Source organism: Schistocerca americana, chromosome 7 (assembly GCF_021461395.2).
Source record: "Schistocerca americana isolate TAMUIC-IGC-003095 chromosome 7, iqSchAmer2.1, whole genome shotgun sequence".
Taxonomy (NCBI): domain Eukaryota; kingdom Metazoa; phylum Arthropoda; class Insecta; order Orthoptera; family Acrididae; genus Schistocerca; species Schistocerca americana.
In genome coordinates, this window is record NC_060125.1 from 549,153,240 (window position 1) to 549,174,303 (window position 21,064).

Below are 21,064 nucleotides of genomic sequence, written 5' to 3' on the forward strand. Positions count from 1 at the left end.
AAGAATTTTTCTTATTCCCGTTCTCTTCTACCAGGAAGTAGGAAAACTGAATGCATTCCCTTTTGTATCATATCAGCATAAATTAAGTCTGGCGAATAATTCCGAAAATACGTCTTCGTGCGTTGTGAAGAAATATTATCAGAGTTGTAAAACGGCGCGTCGTTCTGAACAAAACACAGCCGCTTCAGGGCTGCCAACGCTATCGCATGTTCCGCTGGTCGCCAAGTAACGAGAGCGTATGAATAGCGGCGCCGGAGTGATTACTTCTCCCGCTCAGCGCTTCAGCTGTCCCAGCGTTAACACCGACACTCGGACTGGCGCCATTGTCATAGGATCTCTACCGCCAGCTCTGCCTCGGTATCGGAAGCACGCTGGCGAATACACAAACGCTCGCCCGCGGTTGGAAATTGGCAAGTGCATTCGCTGCGGCGCAGCCATTATTCCGATATCAGAGTGTACGTGCGTATGTGCGCGGCTTTCTCTCTCTCTCTCTCTCTCTCTCTCTCTCTCTCTCTCTCTCTCTCTCTCTCTCTCTCTCTCTGTGTGTGTGTGTGTGTGTGTGTGTGTGTGTGTGTGTGTGTGTGTGTGTGTGTGTGTGTGTGTGTGTGTGTGAGTAAGTGAGAGAGAGAGATAACATCGGTAATGAACAGTAAAATAAGGTCGCAAAGACAGCATTGTTTTTAACAGAGATGAATGTACACGCAACGTGAATCAGTTCTGTCACACTCGTTATGGGTTAGCCTGAGAAGATTATCAAGTTTCTTTCTTCTCTCTTACATTATTTCAGCTTATACACCACGTTTGAGCTACTAAATCAGTTTCATGCTTACTCTAATACTCTCTCATTAGCTTATTGTTTTTGTCTCTTTTACTGTCCGTTTTCTTCCTTCCCACATCCTAATTTTATTTCTGTATGTTGTTCCAGTTCCTCTTATTCGATAAAGGTTAAGCTGACCTAAATACGATAAAAAATAACAAATTTAGTCTGTATTTCTGAAAGAAAAAGAGTTGCTGTTAGGGAAAAAATTGTAATTGTTAGAAAGCCTAAGCTGTTTTCAAATAACACTGTATTTAATTTTTTAAATTTGCGAATGTAGACTAGAAAAAATAAAAAGTGTTTAATTTATTGGACTGAAACTCTTAGATATGATCCTTCTCGTCAAAAATACGATGCACATGTGATTTTGGGATATACTTTAAGGATAGAAGGTAAGGTCTTAGAAATGAGATAGAGAACCTACAAAACGATTCATAAATGTATCCCAACTGGAAATTTACTGTGGGGGATATTGCTAGGATATTTATGGCATGAAACTAAAGTCAGGGGGAACCACAGGAATTCCTTGATTTGTTTTTCCTGTTTTTACTACAATAAAATAAACTACCAATGGGTAGGAATGTTCAGAATTACACTTAATACATTTACACTAATAAAAAATTAAGAGATACGCAAAAGAGACTCACTATCTCATATTTTTTCATGAACATCAACAGGACTATTAAACACAAAGCAGATTCCTGGTTTGATAATTCCCACCCCAGCAGCAGCATGAGGAAGTGACAGTTTCTATTCACATCACTCCTCACTCCACATCACTCTTATTAAGAAGAGAAATGTCTTTTTCAGCCGGCCGGTGTGGCCGAGCGGTTCTAGGCGCTACAGTCTGGAACCGCGCGACCGCTACAGTCGCTGATTCGGATCCTGCCTCGGGCATGGATGTGTTTGATGTCCTTAGGTTAGTTAGGTTTAAGTAGTTCTAAGTTCTAGGGGACTAATAACCTCAGAAGTTAAGTCCCATAGTGCTCAGAGCCATTTTTTTGTCTTTTTCATTTAAAAGAGAGACACATTTTTCCTTGCGCATACACTATAGTGGCATAGTTTCTAGGTAATTTCAGAGTACTTTCTGTTTGGAGCAGTCATATCTTTAGTTGTATAAATTCATTTTTGCTTCTCGAAATGTAGCAGAAATATATCATCGTCCACACACATGTGCTGGATCTCTCTCCAAAGGAATCGACGCTCATCAAAGAGATGTCGGAATCAGAGTCGGTACCCTCAACTTCCAATATTTTTCGTTTTCTTGCCACAGCTTTGTTCACAGGCGTAGTTTTCTGACTTTCCTAGTTTTAGCCTATTCCTGTTTTGTTTGGAGGCTTTTCCGATGAGCAATGAGCTTGCTGCTGGAGGTGTGATCGGCAGTGTTGTGTTGCTGGCGTTTGGGAAGAGCAGCATCCCGCAGTACACCACTGTGTGGCTTGTAGCTGCGACGTAGGCGACAGTTTATTACTTTTGGAATCCCGTATCACATGGAATGTATCATATTCAAGGATTACATTGACTGCTTAATATTTATCACGATACAAAATATGTGACAGTAATGAATAATGTAGCAGATAGAGCAAAGTATTCTGTGTGTTCAACACAAATTTGTTGGATGCAAAGTCAATACTTGCGTAAGAGTAAATGTTCTAGAACTGTGTGCACACTTATTTTCAGTCTCGAGTTTACTTTTTACCGCCAAAGTTAAGCGTCTAATGGAAAATCCTATTATGACTGGCTATTCTTAAACAACGGCAGCATAACTGACAGTAGGAACATTTTTCATAGATATGGTTTTTTTACGAACAGACTGCATGTATCATTTTTTTAGAAATTTTTGCCTGTATCAGTTTTAGAATGTCTTACCCTAACTGTCTTAAACAAGATTCGATTCGACACTCTTCCCTTTTCTCCGTTTTGAGGAACTTCCTTAATATGCTTCTAACTTCGTCCATTTTTAATGTACTCTAGTATGGCAAGTCATCTTACCTCGCTCTCTTCACAGCAATCTTTAATTTTTTTCAATTAATCTCGTTGCAGGGGATTCCTTCTTAGTGTGTTTCTGAGCTAAGATGTTTCTCTCAATCTTACAATTCCCACGAGTTTTCTTTCCTCTCCTGTTCTGAGGAGTAGTTCATTAGTAATTGATTTTCACTTCAAGCATTCTTCTTCTCAACCACATTTGAAAATCATCCAAGTATTTTTCCTCCTTCTGGCTGCTCAGGATTCGCTGCTACATAACATTGCAACCTGGGCAAGACGTTAGGTGAATATCTTTCTTATTTCTATAAGCATTCTTCTTGCTGTCAACATAACTCACATCTTTTGGAAAGCTTTTCCGCCCATAGAATTTCTTATTTCCTCCATAAAGCTTCGATTTTCCGTCACCAAACTTCCGTTGTGTGTAAAGGATTTTACTTGTACCAGAATCTTTCCTTCCAATGATATTTTGCCGGAACTTTGATGATTGCTGATTCTCATCACTATAGTCTTCCTTCCATTCCATACTCTCTTCCCTTCACGAACCTCTCCGTTCTCTGTTTGTTCATAGTAATTGAAACTTTGTAAGCTGGATTTCACCGGAATAGTTTGCGTCTATGTTTAAGCGTCTGCCTGTTAATCTTTTTCAGCATGCCTGTAAAGCTGTAACGTGGGCCGAACATAGATGTTACCACTCTTTCTTCCCTTCTTAGTCCTTTTTGGTGCGAATAACATGCATTTCAGCAATATTCAAGGATAGGTCGACGACTATTTTGTAACCGAACTGCGATATTGACTGATTGTATCGTCCTAGTATCTTAGCAATGAACCGAACTCCAGCACCTGCTCTGACTGCGACTGAGCCCATGTGATCATTTCACATCCCCACAGATTGTTATATCCAGGTATTTTTGTGTTTTCAAACATTTACAGCAAGCTGTCAATTGTTACACGCTTCAAATCCTATCTCGAAATGGTTCAAATGACCCTGCGCACTATGGGACTTAACATCTGAGGTCATCAGTCCCCTAGAACTTAGAACTACTTAATCCTAACTAATCTAAGGACATCACACACATCCATACCCGAGGCAGGATATGAACCTCCGACCGTAGCGGTCGCGCGGTTCCAGACTGAAGCGTCTAGAACAGCTCGGCCACACCGGCTGTCTCCTATCTCGATCTGGCTGAACATTTGTGAAGCTGTCTACAGGCAGTATTTCATTTCACAGTGTAAACGACAACTGTTTACAACGTACCACAGTGGTGAAGGGGAAGTCGAGATGAACAATTTCATAAAGGACACTTGTGATCCATCAAATCGGAAATTACTTCAAATTTCCCTACAGAAATCACCTAAGCTACTGTGCAGGAGCGGTCCGCGAGGTTTTCAATGTGTTCTCGCTCTTTGCCCGCAAACTATAGGTCATAGAGAAGAAAATGAATAGTACCTTTTCCATTGGAAATTCAGTGTAGTTTACTTTTATGGGATACGTTTACTCGGCAGTTTTAGAGTTATTCAATAACAACGTACAAAAATGACCTTCAAATGTAGCCCTACACGCACCCCCTCCTACCCCCCACACCTCATCCAGGCAGGGCTTTTAGTATGTTCATACCGAAAATGCATCGTAATGTTGCTTCGGGGTATTGACCCCCAAATCTTCGAACACAGCAGGCACACTGGTCACATGATGGTGTTACTGTACTGCTTCCTTACGTGCGTCTTTACAGGGGTGCATTTGGATCGGACTTAATTTTTGTAGATTCCAATGTGCGACCACATCGGACTACGCAGCTGGAAGAGCTCTTGGAGCTGGAAGATATTCAGCGATGCACCGTCCTGCCCGTTTTGCCAACTTAAATCCCTCTAACACGTGTGGGATGCGTTTGGGAAACGTAATGCAGCAGGTGCATATGCACCAACGGCCCTCCAGCAGTTATGAAACGCGCTGATGGAGGAATGGAGCGCCTCACCTCAAGAACACCTTACCACCCCTGTCGCCACCGAGCGAGGTGGCGCAGTGATTAGCACACTGGACTCGCATTCGGGAGGATGAGGGTTCAATCCCGCGTCCGGCCACCCTGATTTAGGTTTCCCGTGATTTCCCTAAATCGCTCCAGGCAAATGGCGGTATGGTTCCTTTGAAAGGGCACGGCCGACTTCCTTCCCCATCCTTCCCTAATCCGATGAGACCGATGACCTCGCTGTTTGGTCTCCTACCCCAAACAACCCAACCCAACCTCGTTCCCCTCTCTGTACATCTCCTCCACCCGTCCTCCACTCTCTGGCCACTCTGGCCCTGTCGCCAGCATTGGAGCACATTGGAGAGCATGCATTGTCATTCGTGGTGATCGCACATTCTATTAACAACCGTTTAGCTTCTTTCGTTACGTCCCGGACCATCATAAATGGCGCAGAGTTTAAGTGGAGTTTTACTATCTTTTGGTTCAAAAAATCAGTTTTTTTTAAATTGCATTTTTGGATCCATAAATGTGTTTTGAATCCACACCTGAAACGGTTTTTCCGAATATGGAACGGAAATGTTTGTTATTTGCGGTTGAACAAAAAAATGCACATGCCTGAAATCGGCCTTTTTCACGCACCAGTTTTTTTCCTTCGGAGGACGAGTTATTGTACCGGCGCTTGGGGGGAAACACACAATATTCAAATGAAAGATTGAACGCGTGTGTTTGGAAGTTAGCCCCCAAGCAATTGCATTCTGGTGCGAAGACTGTGGAGATTGCGACTTTCCTGGCAGTGAGCAGGTTCAACGAAGGGTATTCAGCAATTGTGAAGACCATGACAACGATGGACGTCACACTGGGACTCTATTCGACGCAGTTCGCCAAGCATTCGGACGATCACCGGATTCAAGCGGCCGAAAACTGCTTATCACCGGCCGTACGAGCGGCTCTGGAGCAGCGCAAGATTGCCCAGATCGAGCAAAACGCCCTCTATGAGGAAGAGGAAGGACTAGTTTATGGACCCGGAATATCAGGTTGAAACTACGTTGCATAATATTGCATTTATATGTAGTCAAATCTTCAGACGCGTTTTACTCGAGTTGACTTTCTTTTTTTTTTCTTAATCGCGCGGTATGGTAACTTCAAATCTACTGAACCGATTGGCATGATTCTTTGTTTCCGACGAAGCTAACTAAATTGCCTTGGAGTTGTACCACTTTTATTCCGATCCATCAACTATACATATTTTTACTTGGCCGACGAAGTCGAAAAATCGATGAAAAAACCCTATTTTTTTTCAAATGGCCGCCATTTTGTTTCCTATGGACCAAATAACTTAAGCGAGGTACAACTCCTAAAGAATCTTATATACTTCGCTAACGTCAACTCAATTTTGATTTCAGACTAGCCGGCTGACCTGTGACATACCGCGCGTGGAGGTCTACATACAAATTTTGTTTCGTTCCGACGGCACTTCCGTCTTTGCTCTTCGACATTTCCGGTCGAAAAAATTCCAGTTTGCAGAGGAAATAACAAAAAACATTTTGACCAACTTTGACATTGACATCTATAACATATCATGAGAAAAAAATTTTCAAAGAACATGGTTTTTTAGGGCCAAAGATAGTAAACCTCCTCTTAATGTAGTTACTGTCTTGATTAAAGGAGCATTTCTTTTCGTCTCCTTGCGTATTTCTTCCAGATAACTACTGTTTCGTACTGTGCTGTACTGTTGCAGATTTTTTCCATGTATGCCCACGTTCCATCGAGCTACGTTACGTGGCAGTGACACATGATTCGAAAGTTTCTTTCGTTCTTACGTTCTGTACAACAGTGTACAATGAGATGCCAAAGTCATCGGATATATCCTAATATGGTGTCGGGCCACCTTTTGCCCGGCGTAGTGTAGCAAACCCGACGTGGCATGCACTCAGCAAGTCGTTGGAAAACCCCTGCGGAAATACTAAGCTATGCTGCCTCGATAGCCGTCCATAATTGCGAAAGTGTTGCCAGCGCAGGATTCCATGTGCCAACTGACGTCTCGATTATGTCCCATAAATGTTCAATGGGATTCTTGTCGGGCGATCTGAGAGGCTAAACCGTTTGGTCGAACTGTCCAGAATGTTCTTCAAACCAAGCGCGGACAACAGTGGCCCAGTGGCATGGCGTATTGCCATCCATAAAAATTCCATCATTCTTCGGGAACAAGAATGGATGCAGGTGGTCTGCAAGTAGCCGATCATAACCATTTCCGATCAATCATCGCTTCAGTTGGACCAGGAGAGCCAGTCTATTCCATCTAACCACAATCTGTACTATTATGGAACCACCACCAGCTTAAACAGTGCGTTGATGAAATCTTGGGTCCATGGCTTCGTGGGGTTTGTGCCACACTCGAATCCTACCGTCAGCTCTTACCAACTGATATCGGGACTCATCCAACCAGGCCACAATTTTCCATTCGTCTGGGGTCCAACCGATGTGGTCACGAGCCCAGGAAAGCCGCTGTAGACGATGTCTTCCTGTTAGCAAAGGCATTCGCGTCGGTCGCCTGCTGACCTACCCCATTAACGCCAGATTTCGCAGTGCTGTCCTAAGCGTTACGTTCATCCTACGTCCCACATTGAATCCTGCTGTTGTTTCACACAATGTTGCTTGTCTGTTAGCACTGACAACTCTGCCCAAACGCCACTCAGTCGTTACATAAAGGTCATCAGCAGCCACTGCGTTGTCTGTGGAGACAGGTAATGCCTGTAATTGGGTGTTCTCGACGCACTCTTGACTCTGTGGATCTCGGAATATTGAATTCCCTTGAGAGAAGACAAGTTACTCTCACACCTATTTTCGTAAGGATTTTGTTACAACGTTACGCAACTTGTGCAAGACCCCAGAAAGTTAACAGCCGAGAGTGGCATTGATGGAGCTAAAAGCACGGGGTATTTTTATGGTTCTTAGTTCGTAGAAATGGCATGTTTGGAAGTTGAAAGCAAGTTGCGGCGAGCCATCCCTCGGTAAATCTTGCCAGACAGGCCCAGGGCCACATAGGGGCCGACAGAGCACCCCCTAGTCGAGACGGGTTTCCAGCAGTACAGCAGTACAATGTCTGCTTATCTGTATCGGCGCCAGCCAAAACCTGGGCGGGGGGCGATGGACTGAAGGGACGCATCTCGACACTAGGGTTGTAAGCTGGGCATTGTGGACTGCGCCACGCCTAATAAAAATTTACAAGTTTTCGTGTTCGCCGAAACTGCAAAGGGGCCTGTGACCCACTTCCATCGGCCGCCTTGGTCGTAGAGGAAACGCTGGCGTCTGGGAAACGTTTAAAGATAGAATCTTTATTACACCTCATAGCTAGGACTAACTTGCCCCAAGGCACAGGCAATTAAGATAAAGTTCTGTAAGACTGTATCTGTTCGCTTGTTTCCGTGGGAAGCGACCCGACTTCGGGGAAAAACATCTGCTCCCACCGCGAGAACCGAGAAATGTCTGTAATTGGCGGATTCCTTTTTCCTGAGACGCAGGTCTCTTTAACTGTTGCGCTGGTTCGTCGTGAGTTTGTGCTGGCGTGTAGGAGGGGAAATTTAGCGCCTCTAAAGCTCTGTGGTTGGCTAAAGTCGAAATGGAAGGCGTTGTCAGTCGTGTACTGTGCGAAGAAATGGGAATTTTTGTTTATCTGGAGAGGTGCGAGGCACTCTGTCTCTGGACTTTGGTCTGGAAGCAACTTCTGGTCGAAGCTCTCGCAGGTGCGGTTTGTACTTGGAACCTGTCCTAAAACTGACTCAGCTTGCGAGAAGTTAGACTGGGGAGTCTGTGGGGAAGTTTTCACTGTACCGACAGTGTGACTTCAATTGTCTCGGACTACTCGTTTGTCGAGGGCACATTTATTCGACTTGGTTTAAAAGTCTCGACGTTCGGCATCCTTGGGCGCTGTGCCGTATAAGTGAGCCGAATTGGTGCTTGGTACGACCAGCGAACGGGTGTGTCACACAATGAAATCTTGCTCGATTTCAGGGTTCTAGCAGGGAGTAAATTGCGATCCGTCTGCCTGATCGCTAGATCGTGGGATTCTTCTACATCTACATCTACATTTATACTCCGCAAGCCACCCAACGGTGTGTGGCGGAGGGCACTTTACGTGCCACTGTCATTACCTCCCTTTCCTGTTCCAGTCGCGTATGGTTCGCGGGAAGAACGACTGTCTGAAAGCCTCCGTGCGCGCTCTAATCTCTCTAATTTTACATTCGTGATCTCCTCGGGAGGTATAAGTAGGGGAAGCAATATATTCGATACCTCATCCAGAAACGCACCCTCTCGAAACCTGGCGAGCAAGCTACACCGCGATGCAGAGCCCCTCTCTTGCAGAGTCTGCCACTTGAGTTTATTAAACATCTCCGTAACGCTATCACGGTTACCAAATAACCCTGTGACGAAACGCGCCGCTCTTCTTTGGATCTTCTCCATCTCCTCCGTCAGACCGATCTGGTACGGATCCCACACTGATGAGCAATACTCAAGTATAGGTCGAACGAGTGTTTTGTAAGCCACCTCCTTTGTTGATGGACTACATTTTCTAAGCACTCTCCCAATGAATCTCAACCTGGTACCCGCCTTACCAACAATTAATTTTATATGATCATTCCACTTCAAATCGTTCCGCACGCATACTCCCAGATATTTTACAGAAGTAACTGCTACCAGTGTTTGTTCCGCTATCATATAATCATACAATAAAGGGTCCATCTTTCTATGTATTCGCAATACATTACATTTGTCTATGTTAAGGGTCAGTTGCCACTCCCTGCACCAAGTGCCTATCCGCTGCAGATTTTCCTGCGTTTCGCTACAATTTTCTAATGCTGCAACTTCTCTGTATACTACAGCATCATCCGCGAAAAGCCACATGGAACTTCCGACACTATCTACTAGGTCATTTATATATATTGTGAAAAGCAATGGTCCCATAACACTCCCCTGTGGCACGCCAGAGGTTACTTTAACGTCTGTAGACGTCTCTCCATTGATAACAACATGCTGTGTTCTGTTTGCTAAAAACTGTTCAATCCAGCCACACAGCTGGTCTGATATTCCGTAGGCTCTTACTTTGTTTATCAGGCGACAGTGAGGAACTGTATCGAACGCCTTCCGGAAGTCAAGAAAAATAGCATCTACCTGGGAGCCTATATCTAATATTTTCTGGGTCTCATGAACAAATAAAGCGAGTTGGGTCTCACCCGATCGCTGTTTCCGGAATCCATGTTGATTCCTACATAGTAGATTCTGGGTTTCCAAAAACGACATGATACTCGAGCAAAAAACATGTTGTAAAATTCTACAACAGATCGACGTCAGAGATATAGGTCTATAGTTTTGCGCATCTGCTGGACGACCCTTCTTGAAGACTGAGACTATCTGTGCTCTTTTCCAATCATTTGGAACCTTCCGTTCCTCTAGAGACTTGCGGTACACGGCTGTTAGAAGGGGGGCAAGTTCTTTCGCGTACTCTGTGTAGAATCGAATTGGTATCCCGTCAGGTCCAGTGGACTTTCCTCTATTGAGTGATTCCAGTTGCCTTTCTATTCCTTGGACACTTATCTCGATGTCAGCCATTTTTTCGTTTGTGCGAGGATTTAGAGAAGGAACTGCAGTGCTGTCTTCCTCTGTGAAACAGCTTTGGAAAAAGGTGTTTAGTATTTCAGCTTTACGCGTGTCATCCTCTGTTTCAATGCCATCATCATCCCGTAGTGTCTGGATATGCTGTTTCGAGCCACTTACTGATTTAACGTAAGACCAGAACTTCCTAGGATTTTCTGTCAAGTCGGTACATAGAATTTTACTTTCGAATTCACTGAACGCTTCACGCATAGCCCTCCTTACGCTAACTTTGACATCGTTTAGCTTCTGTTTGTCTGAGAGGTTTTGGCTGCGTTTAAACTTGGAGTGGAGCTCTCTTTGCTTTCGCAGTAGTTTCCTAACTTTGTTGTTGTACCACGGTGGGTTTTTCCCGTCCCTCACAGTTTTACTCGGCCCGTACCTGTCTAAAACGCATTTTACGATTGCCTTGAACTTTTTCCATAAACACTCAACATTGTCAGTGTCGGAACAGAAATTTTCGTTTTGATCTGTTAGGTAGTCTGAAATCTGCCTTCTATTACTCTTGCTAAACAGATAAACATTCCTCCCTTTTTTTATATTCCTATTAACTTCCATATTCAGGGATGCTGCAACGGCCTTATGATCACTGATTCCCTGTTCTGTACATACAGAGTTGAAAAGTTCGGGTCTGTTTGTTATCAGTAGGTCCAAGATGTTATCTCCACGAGTCGGTTCTCTGTTTAATTGCTCGAGGTAATTTTCGGATAGTGCACTCAGTATTTCTTTCGTGGCGCGATCGACTCACAGGTGCCGTCTTACGACGTGCCACTGCCGCACGCGACTCGCCAGATGCAAGTTACACCGCTGCACAAAGCAAACAGGGTAAAGTACTGCTGCTCCGGCCTTGGCTTGGTGTACAAACCCCAATCGCCACTTGCTCTCAGCTGCACCCATATAGTCTAATGTACATTGAACAGTCAAAGTCTCCTCAGCGTCAGAATAATTAAAGATCGCGTTGTCCATTTTTTTTTTTTAGGGCAAGTGTATTTAACTTACCTTTGCCACCCAGGATCCTTGTCCACTGTGGTCTCAAGCCACCTGTTAGTTGTTTAAGATATTCGAAAATAATCTGTTTAGGTTTAATTAGATCTGTCTTTGTTTCTTTTGTTTTTGTGTGTTTGCAAAAAGAAATACTGTCAGTAAACTAAATTTTGCCTGCCTTCTCAATCAAATCATTACTTTAATATAGTCACCCCAAGTGTTAATTTCATTGTGTACGACTGTGCTAGGATGATATACATTTTAGCGTCAGCTGCCAAGAGTAAATATTCCATTTAGCGGACCCGGTCAGAAAAATTTTCGTAACTGTTCTATTTAGAGTACCCTGTCAGAAGGGTAAAATTTTGTAACCATTCCATTTAGCATTCCCTGTCAAGTGTTATCTTGCAATTAGTGTCACCTGCCAGGATCTCTTACTTCATTAACGTTATCTTTCACCCTTAAGATTTAGGAACTGAAATGCCCCATGCGTCTAGCTTGCGCTATTATTCTGCGTTCAAAGTCTGTTAGTTCCCGTGGTGCGGCCATAACTACGTCAGAGACCTTTTCGCATGAATCTCCAGAGCGCAAATGACAGCTCCGCCAATGCACTGTCCTTTCAACCTACTGCACGAGATACTATAGCGATCTTTATGCCTGCATATCGCTATTTTTTTTCACCTTAGTGTATATGCATGCTTTCGCTAGCGAGCGTAAGTGGCGGTACTCAGGGCAGCGAGCGAGCGTCAGGCAGTGGTCAGGTCAGGTGTCGTGGTGGTGGTGGGTGGTGGTGGCAGCGGCGGCGGCCGCTGTAGCGAGTCCAGCTGTTGCTGGGTGGGTGGGCACCTGTGGCGGCCCAGGCTTAGCGGAGCTCAGCTCTCCCCTGGGGCTGCGACGGGACGCTCTTTCGGCGAATATTGATTTGGCGGCTGGAATGTGGCCAACGGCTCCAGGCTGCTGGAGGGCTCTAGGGCTCTACACGGGCAGGCTATGTCCAGACCCCCTCGTGCGTGGCTACCCCACCGTTGTCTGCAGCTCCCGCATATATCCATCGACAGCTGGGCGGGGCGAAGACACTCTGCTTCCCTGACAATACGGGCGGGTCAGTTTTGGCGTGGAATCTGTAATGCATCGTTTGCGTGGTTTGTGGGTACAGATTTTAATAACAGAAAAACCATCAATCCTGATTGTATTCTAGAGATTGATTTTATGTACTCAAATGAAGTTCATGATACCGTAGAAATGTAGGAGTGATCTCTTGTCATTCGTACTCCAGCCGCCGTAACACGTATCCGGTCTACTCTGAGATGATTAAATTGAAGGATGTACCATGAAATATTTGTTAATGAGACAAAAGCGAATGTGTCTGTGAATTAACGTGACTTGACTTAGAGTCTGAATGTCGAACAAGTTTCTAGAACAGTTCCAGGCATGGAGAGCCGTTGGGGTCAAATGTGATTTTGTGCGGCCTGTACTAGACATTCTGGGATGATTAAATCAAGGAATTATTAGGTAAATGGATAAAGAAAGGAATAAATAAATAAGAAAAGGAATAAATAAATATGTAAAGGAAGGAATAAATGATTAAAGAGACGAATGAACTGGTAGATGAACGAATTAGTACACGAATGAATGAGCCAGTAGAGGAGGAGGAGGAGGAGGAGGAGGAGGATGACGATTAGGGTTGTTGCGTTTAAACAGTGAGCTCATCGGTGCCCTGAATGATTAAAAGACTGACTGAATGATTTCATAAAGAAGTGAATTGCGTGGAGGAATGAATGAATGAATGAATTTAGGTATGAAGGAAAGAATGAAGACTAGTTGGTTTTTCGTCAACTATTGTAACTTATTGCCGGATAATACAGCCCCAGTCAAAAATATTTACCGCCTAGTGTATGTTCGGGGTACTATAAAGTATCTTCACAGTTTCTGACTTTAATAACTTCGAAACTATTTTAGATTATTTATAAGTGATATTCAACATATGACAAGATAAATCATAAAGTTTTCTTTCCTCCCTCGTACACGTCAATGTGTTAACCACTAGTGCACGATCGATTATCAGTCGATATTCCTAAAACGCTGTTGAGAAAATTTAGAGAACGGCATTTGAAGCTGACTGTCAAAGATTATATTGCTGCCAACGTACATTTCACGTAGTAACCACGAAGATAAGATGGGTGAAATTAGGCCTCGTACAGAGACGTAGAGGCATTCGCTCTGTTTGCGAATGGAACATGAAAGGAAATGACTAGTAGTACAAGGTACCCTCCACCACTCTCCGTACCGTGGCTTGTGGCGTGTTTACGTATATGTACATTCAATTTTTCTCCATGTAAGCACAGGAATCCCACGGCGACGTGTTGAGATGCATTGCGGTTGCGTGTTTTCCTATTCTGTAAGTCTGTAACTTTTGTTTGGTGCACCTGATCCCTCACAAAATCCCAAAGGGGAAAAAATCTAGTGGTATGATGTCAGGTTATAGTGGCAACCACGGAATCGAACCGTCTCGGCCAATAAATATATCAACAAACTTTTCACACCAATTTGGTGGTGTGATGTCAGGTTATCGTGGCAACCACGGAATCGGGCACTCTCGGCCAATAAATCTATTAACAAACTTTTCACCCGGTAATTGGCAGACATTAAAGGATCAGGGAGGTGGTACTCCATACTGCTGCAATATGACGCCAGATTGTAGGTACTCGAATGGTGGCACATCGAACTCTTGTAATATGTCCACGCAAAGATTATGCTCTCGATAAACTCGTGAAAAGAGTGGGCCAAAGATGCAACTGTACATTAGTCTGGACCAGACACTGATCTTTGGACTGCTTCTTTCCGTTTCATATGAAATTATAAGACGCTCTCATCCCCAGATACGGACGGTATGACGATTCAGTCTGCAGGTAAATGAAAAAAAATTACTCATCAGAGAACCAAATCTTCCCCCAAAGTCAGTCAGTGTCCAGACCAGTCACATAAATATGACCACCGCCTATGTTCGAAGTCAACTTGCAATAACGACTCACAGATGGCAAATGGCAGCACTAGCAGTGGACGGTATTTAAAGTGAGTGTGTCGGAGGATGCGGAAAACAGTCCACTTCTTGTTACAATGCGGAAACGGAGCGATCTACCTGAAGTCCAAAAGGGCATGATAATTGGCTCTCGGGCCAACGGTGGAAGCATTTCCGAAACGCCTGAGACCGTAAACAATATACGTGCTGCAATGATTAAAGTACACTACGCACGGCAAAATGGCGCTGCCCAAAAGCGGCGCCGACCAAACTGGGTTGCAGCACAACTCATAGATAAGCAGCTGACCTCCCAGATGGCACAAGGGTCTACGAACAGTGTTTCCTCAACGACTGTTACCGAACGTTGCTGCGTGTAGGCCTCCACAGCAGACGCCTGGTTCAAGCATCCATGCTGACTGCTGGTCATCGGGGATGAAGGCTGGAATTCGCATACCAATGCCACAAAGGTACGTCTACTGACTACCGACATTTGGCCTTTTCAGATGCATCACGTTTTATACTCCATGCGACAGATGGCCGTTGGCATGTACGGCCCTGCAATAATCAGCAGGAGAGTCCAGGCCGGAGGAGGGAGCGTTACGGTCTGGGGAATGTTTTCTTAGCATTCCCTGGGTGATCTCTTCATTCTGGAAGGCACATTGGATCAATACAGGAACGGATCTATCCTTGGGGACTATGGCCACCCCTACATGCAGTTTGCTTTTACCTCGGCATGGCATCTACCATCAGGGTGAAGTAACATGCCACACAGCTCGCGGTGTAAATGTGTGGTTCGAAAAGCACCAGGATGAGTTTATAGTGCTCTCGTGGCCACCAAACTAACGTATTTAAATGCAATCGAGAACGTTTGGGACCACCTTGTTCGGACTGTTCGTACCATGGGTCCTCAGCAGAGAAACCTACTGCGGCAGGCCACGGCAATGGAGGCGGCATGGTTCCCTATCCCTGTTGGTACCTTCAAGAACCTCATTGACTGTCTTCCTGCACGTCTGCCCTGCAAAAGGTGTTACTTAGGCTTTCGAGAGGTCGTCATATAAATGACACTGGACCGTGTATATCTACAGCAAAATGTTTATATTTAGATAAGTCTATCGGCTTTAGTGCTTGAAGCAGAGGCAGCTTGTTGACATTAAGGCGTAACCTTTTATGCAAGGCTTGTACAATACTGATCGTTGCATTTCCAAGTCTCTGGCAGCTGTATAAACTGTTCTGTTCTTGAAAATTCGCGCTCGTTGACGTCCGAAACACATGAACGACCTGCCAACTGCGTGCGGAGGGCACTATCTGTTTCCATAAACGACATATGCCAACCCCGAACAGGCGGTCGGGACTGTAGTTTCATTCCGTACTGTGTCCAAAAATTTCATTTCACTCGGGTATCAGACTTCGTCTCTGTCAACCAGCTACGCAGTGAGATTTCACCTGTGGCGAACTCATTTTTTATCAAATCCGAGGTATTTCCACTCTCTTCTCGATAGCCATACTGTTCACTCACGATGTGGATTTTAACATGACAGCGAGAGTGTCACAACAACATACAAACAGTTTACAGCACCAGATTTGCACCTGGTGGCCAAAATAGGAACTAGTTTTTTTCACCGTAAATAGTGTTCACGTTACCGCATTAGCATGTCTACAAAGTTTCACTGCCATACGGTAATTACAGCCCGCACTGGACCCCGTGAGTACCTGCACTTTAACTACATCGATCAGCCAAAACATTGTGACCACTGCCCACCGCGGGGTTGGACCCCAACTGGTAGTGATGCGGGCACGTGACGCGGTAGCAAAAGTATGCAAGCCGAGCATACAGGGACAGGGATCACCGTAGCGAAGATATGAGCTGCAAATGGGGAAATCCATTGAAATAAACGACTTCGACAAAGGGCATATTATTATTACGCAGAGCCTGTGAACGAGTATCACGAAATCGGTGAAGCTGGACGAATGTTCACGTGTTACTGTCGTGAGCAGCTGCGAAAAGACGTAAGATAGTGAAACTACCAATAGGCGCAAAATAATTGGGCGTCCACGACTCTTCATAGAACGTGGGGTTCGGAGGCTTGTCTGCTCTGTAAAGTAGGATAGATGGTGACCTGCGGCATCTCTGTCGAAAGAGCACAGTGCTGATGCGTGTTTCGAGCACGCCGTTCATCGTACATTGTTGAACATGGTGCTCCGAAGCACCCCACCCCCTACGTGTTCACATGTACACCCAATTACATCGTCAATTACGGCAGCAGTGGGCACGGGACCATCGGGAATCGACCATCGATCAGTCGAAACCCGTCAGCTCTTCAGGTGAACCAGATTTTAGCTACACTAAGTCGATGGTCGTCGCCACAAACATCGAGGTGAACGGTGGTTCGAAATGTCCAGCGCGCCTCGGATGCAGGCTGGTGGGAGCAGTATTATGCTCTGAGAGACATTCTCCCGCGCTTCCACAACACTTGTGGCAGTAACCGATGACGTGCTGACACCTGCGAAGCACTTGCATCCCTTCGTGCTTGATGGCTTCCCCGATAGCGGTGCCATCTTTGTGCGGTATAATTGACCGTGTCTCGGACCCAGGACCGTGCTACAGTGGTTTTGAAGAGCGTTACAGTGAATTGACGTTCATTTCTCGGCGACCAAATTCTCCTGATGTAAATCCTATGGAACCCATCCGGGTCGCTAGCGGGTGTCATCGTCGCAAATCGGCGACCCGTTATTTACGCGAATTACATGACATGCGCGTAGACATCAAATGCCACGTACCTCCGCAAACCTCGGATGCCTGATACGCAGAATCAGCGCCGTATTTCCTTCCAAAGACAGGCATATAAGCTACATTACTGGCCATTAAAATTGCTACACCAAGAAGAAATGCATATGATAAACGGGTATTCATTGGACAAATATATTATACTAGAACTGACATGGGATTACATTTTCACGCAATTTGGGTGCATAGATCCTGAGAAATCATTACCCAGAACAACCACCTCTGACCGTAATAACGGACTTGATACGCGTGGGCGTTGAGTCAAACAGAGTTTGGCTGGCGTGTACAGGTACAGCTGTCCATGCAGCTTCAACACGATACCACCACAGTTCATCAGGAGTAGTGACTGGCGTATTGTGACAAGCCAGCTGCTCGGCCGCCATTGACCAGACGTTTTCAATTGGTGAGAGATCTGGAGAATGTGCTGGCCAGTGCATAAGTCGAACGTTTTCTGTGTCTCGTACAGGACCTGCAACATGGGGTCGTGCACTATCCTGCTGAAATGTAGGGTGTCGCAGGGATCGAATGAAGGGTAGAGCCACGGGTCGTAACACATCTGAAATGTAACGTCCACTGTTCAAAGTGCCGTCAATGCGAACAAGAGGTGACTGAGACTTGTAACCAATGGCACCCCATACCGTCACGCCGAGTGATAGGCCAGTATGGCGATGACGAATACACGCTTCAAATGTGCGTTCACCGCGATGTCGCCAAATACGGATGCGAACATCATGATGCTGTAAACAGAACCTGGATTCATCCGAAAAAATGACGTTTTGGCATTCGTGCTCCCAGGTTCGTCGTTGAGTACACTATCGCAGGCGCTCCTGTCTGTGATGCAGCGTCAATGGTAACCGCAGCCATGGTCTCCGAGCAGATAGTACATGCTGCTGCAAACGTCGTTGAACTGTTCGTGCAGATGGTTGTTGCCTTGCAAACGTCCCCATCTGTTGACTCAGGGATCGAGATGTGGCTGCACAATCCGTTACAGTCATGCGGATAAGTTGCCTGTCATCTCGACTGCTAGTGATACGAGGCCGCTGGTATCCAGCACGGCGTTCCGTATTACCCTCCTGAACTGACCGATTCCATATTCTGCTAACAGTCATTGGATCTCGACCAACGCGAGCAGCAATGTCGCGATATGATAAACCGCAATTGCGATAGGCTACATTCCGACCTTTATCAAAGTTGCAAACGTAATGATACGCATTTCTCCTCCTTACACGACGCATCACAACAACGTTTCACCAGGCAACGCCCATCAACTGCCGTTTGTGTATGAGAAATCGGTTGGAAACTTTCCTCATGTCAGCACGTTGTAGGTGTCGCCACCGGCGGCAACCTTATATGAATTCTCTGAAAAGCTAATCATTTGCCTGTCACAGCATCTTCTTCCTATCGATTAAATTTCGAGTCTGCTAGCACGTCATCTTCATTGTGTAGCAATTTTAATGGCCAGTAGTCTATTAAGGAGGTATTAAGAAGGTGGTCATACCGTTTTGGCTCATCACTGTAGATATCCAACCTGTAGTTTAGTTTTATAATTATTGAAGCCTATTTTTGTTGAGGTAGTTTATGGACACGCTGTACGTTTGTGTAATTTCGTGTGTAAACGGCACGCAGCGCGCGACGCGTGACAGCCGCCGGTCTCAACAGAAATGTGGCTTGTGGTTGCAGCTGGGCGTGGCTCTGGGGTTCCTGCTGCCGCCGCTGATCGTCAAGTACCACGAGGACGACATGGAGGCGAGCGGGAGCGAGTTCGCCCTCATGTTCTACCTGATGGCCGGCTTCTGCACCGTGCTGCTCCTCGTCGTCGTTGCGCGTGAGTACGTCCCTCTCCCAGTGCACGCCTCGAACTCGGGACCCCAGCTTCGTAGGAGTGGGGGTTGTGGGCTATTAGGCAGTCAGCAAGTGTGCTGTGGGAGCTGTTGCTTCTTAGATCTTTTAAGCCTAGTTTACACGACGACATTGGGTTGCGCCATTCGTTGCGTGGAATTATTTTCACGCAAGTCGTTTCATGTGAAGGGCTTATTTCAATAGTGGTACAAGTCCATTACCTCCAATTTTGTGCCTATAATGCTTCTGAAATTAATGACCCAAACAAACAGAAAGAAACGTTCATCTCTAGCAAGAAGCCATATGCTTGAATATCTCTGGTATCTCAATTGCCGATTTTTCAGCGCTCATTTAACTTTAGGACTCTGAGTCTAAAAATGAAGAAAAATGGACTTGTACCACTATTGAAATAATCCCTTCATATATGACTGTAGACACGGCGACACCAGTATAGACTTCAGTTTCGTCGTTTTGTGGGTCCCTGAGTCGTGTCTGAAATAAAAATTTTGGTAGCTGCACGTCGCACGAGTTGTGATGGAGTTAAAGTTTGTTGCGTGGAATCGTTGCATAAGAAAAAAAATAAGAAACGTGTTTCGATTCGTGACTGGATGAAGAAAAGACGTCAGCTTGGTTGCTCAGCATCGTTGCTGAAATAATTTATAACGGATGATCCGAGAAGTTCTTTTAATTACCGTAGAATGTCACCAGAACTGTTCACGTTTCTTCTAAATAGAGTTAATTATGCCATAAGGAATAAAGGTACAGTAATGCATGAAGCACTGTCGCCAGAACTGAAATTACATATCATAATGCGTGCATTACAATCGAGAACACTGGGCATGCTATAAGATACATTTTTAGTTGGTAATGACCCTTTTGCATTTACACCAATAATTATTAACATTAAAATTAGCAACAATAATTATTCGATGCAGGCCGCATTAAGAAGAATATGGTTTGCAACTACTCTCTTGAAGATAGATCCGTACAGTGGCAATATTGCAAAATTCAAACATATGTGAATGGGAAGCACTGCAGCGACGTTTTAAATAGATGAATATTGAATAAAGAATGCAGCTTATTGAATTTGTATAGCCTTCCCTCCTGTCAACAGTATTTCTTAACAAAGAGTTGGCCAATTCGAACGATGGGATTTTAGTCTTGTGGACGAGAGAACTGGCATAGCTGGAATTACACTTGCTTGTATTTTTCTTAATTCAGTTGTATATGTGCTGTTAACTCAATAAATTTTGCCCTGCAGCTCAGATATTGTCAAACCACCTATGTTATGATCGCACATGATGGTGTCAGCGGCAGCAATACGCTGCTTATTTTTGTAATCAGCATCACTGAAATCCCACAAACACCGATGCAAAGCATAGATATCCAAAAAGCGACCACTTCATATTTCAGTTTTTCTACACTCTACGAACACACACAACCTCAAAACTCATGCAACTAGTGTCGCCAAAGTTGAAACACGCCAAAAGTGTTTAGTTTCACCAATGAGTTGCGCAAACGCGCTGCGCGCATGCGCAGTGGCCGGTAGCGTAGTTGCCTGCAACCTAGTGTTGTCGTGTAAACACGGCTTTACGTTTTTATCTTGTTTCAAAGTTCCTGTATGTTTGCCCAGTTTTGGTTGTGGGCTATTCGGTGGCCAGCAAATGTGCCATGGGAGCTTGTCTTAAAGTTCCTGTATATGTCCCCTGTTTATGGTGACTGTCAAGAGTTGCATGTAAGTTCATATATGCCTAATCTGTTCAGCATGGGTCCAGTGTTTTCTGTTTTCCGAGTTTTTACTATGGCGTGCTGTCTGTTCTGTATCCCATTTGAAGTTCCCATTTCTTTCAAATGTTTCCTATTCTGCGCGATATTTTAGTATTACAGGTGCGTATGAGGCACTTTGTTTTGTGAGTGGGTTTGCTTTCTGTGCTGTGTCGCATGAGGTCATTTTATGTTGTGGTCTTCTGTTGTTGTGCAAGGTCTTGTGTACATGCAGCCTGTACATTCGTTTCCCGTATACA

At 44.9% G+C, this 21,064-nt stretch overlaps 1 protein-coding gene across 1 annotated transcript in view; it reads left to right on the forward strand.

Moving 5' to 3' along the window:
* Positions 1 to 21,064, forward strand: part of LOC124623082 (feline leukemia virus subgroup C receptor-related protein 2) — a 756,299-nt gene that overhangs the window by 510,514 nt on the left and 224,721 nt on the right. The window contains exon 3 of the mRNA XM_047148874.1: positions 18,882 to 19,026. Coding sequence (XP_047004830.1) covers positions 18,882 to 19,026 — 145 coding nt within the window. The remainder of the gene's footprint in view (positions 1 to 18,881; positions 19,027 to 21,064) is intronic.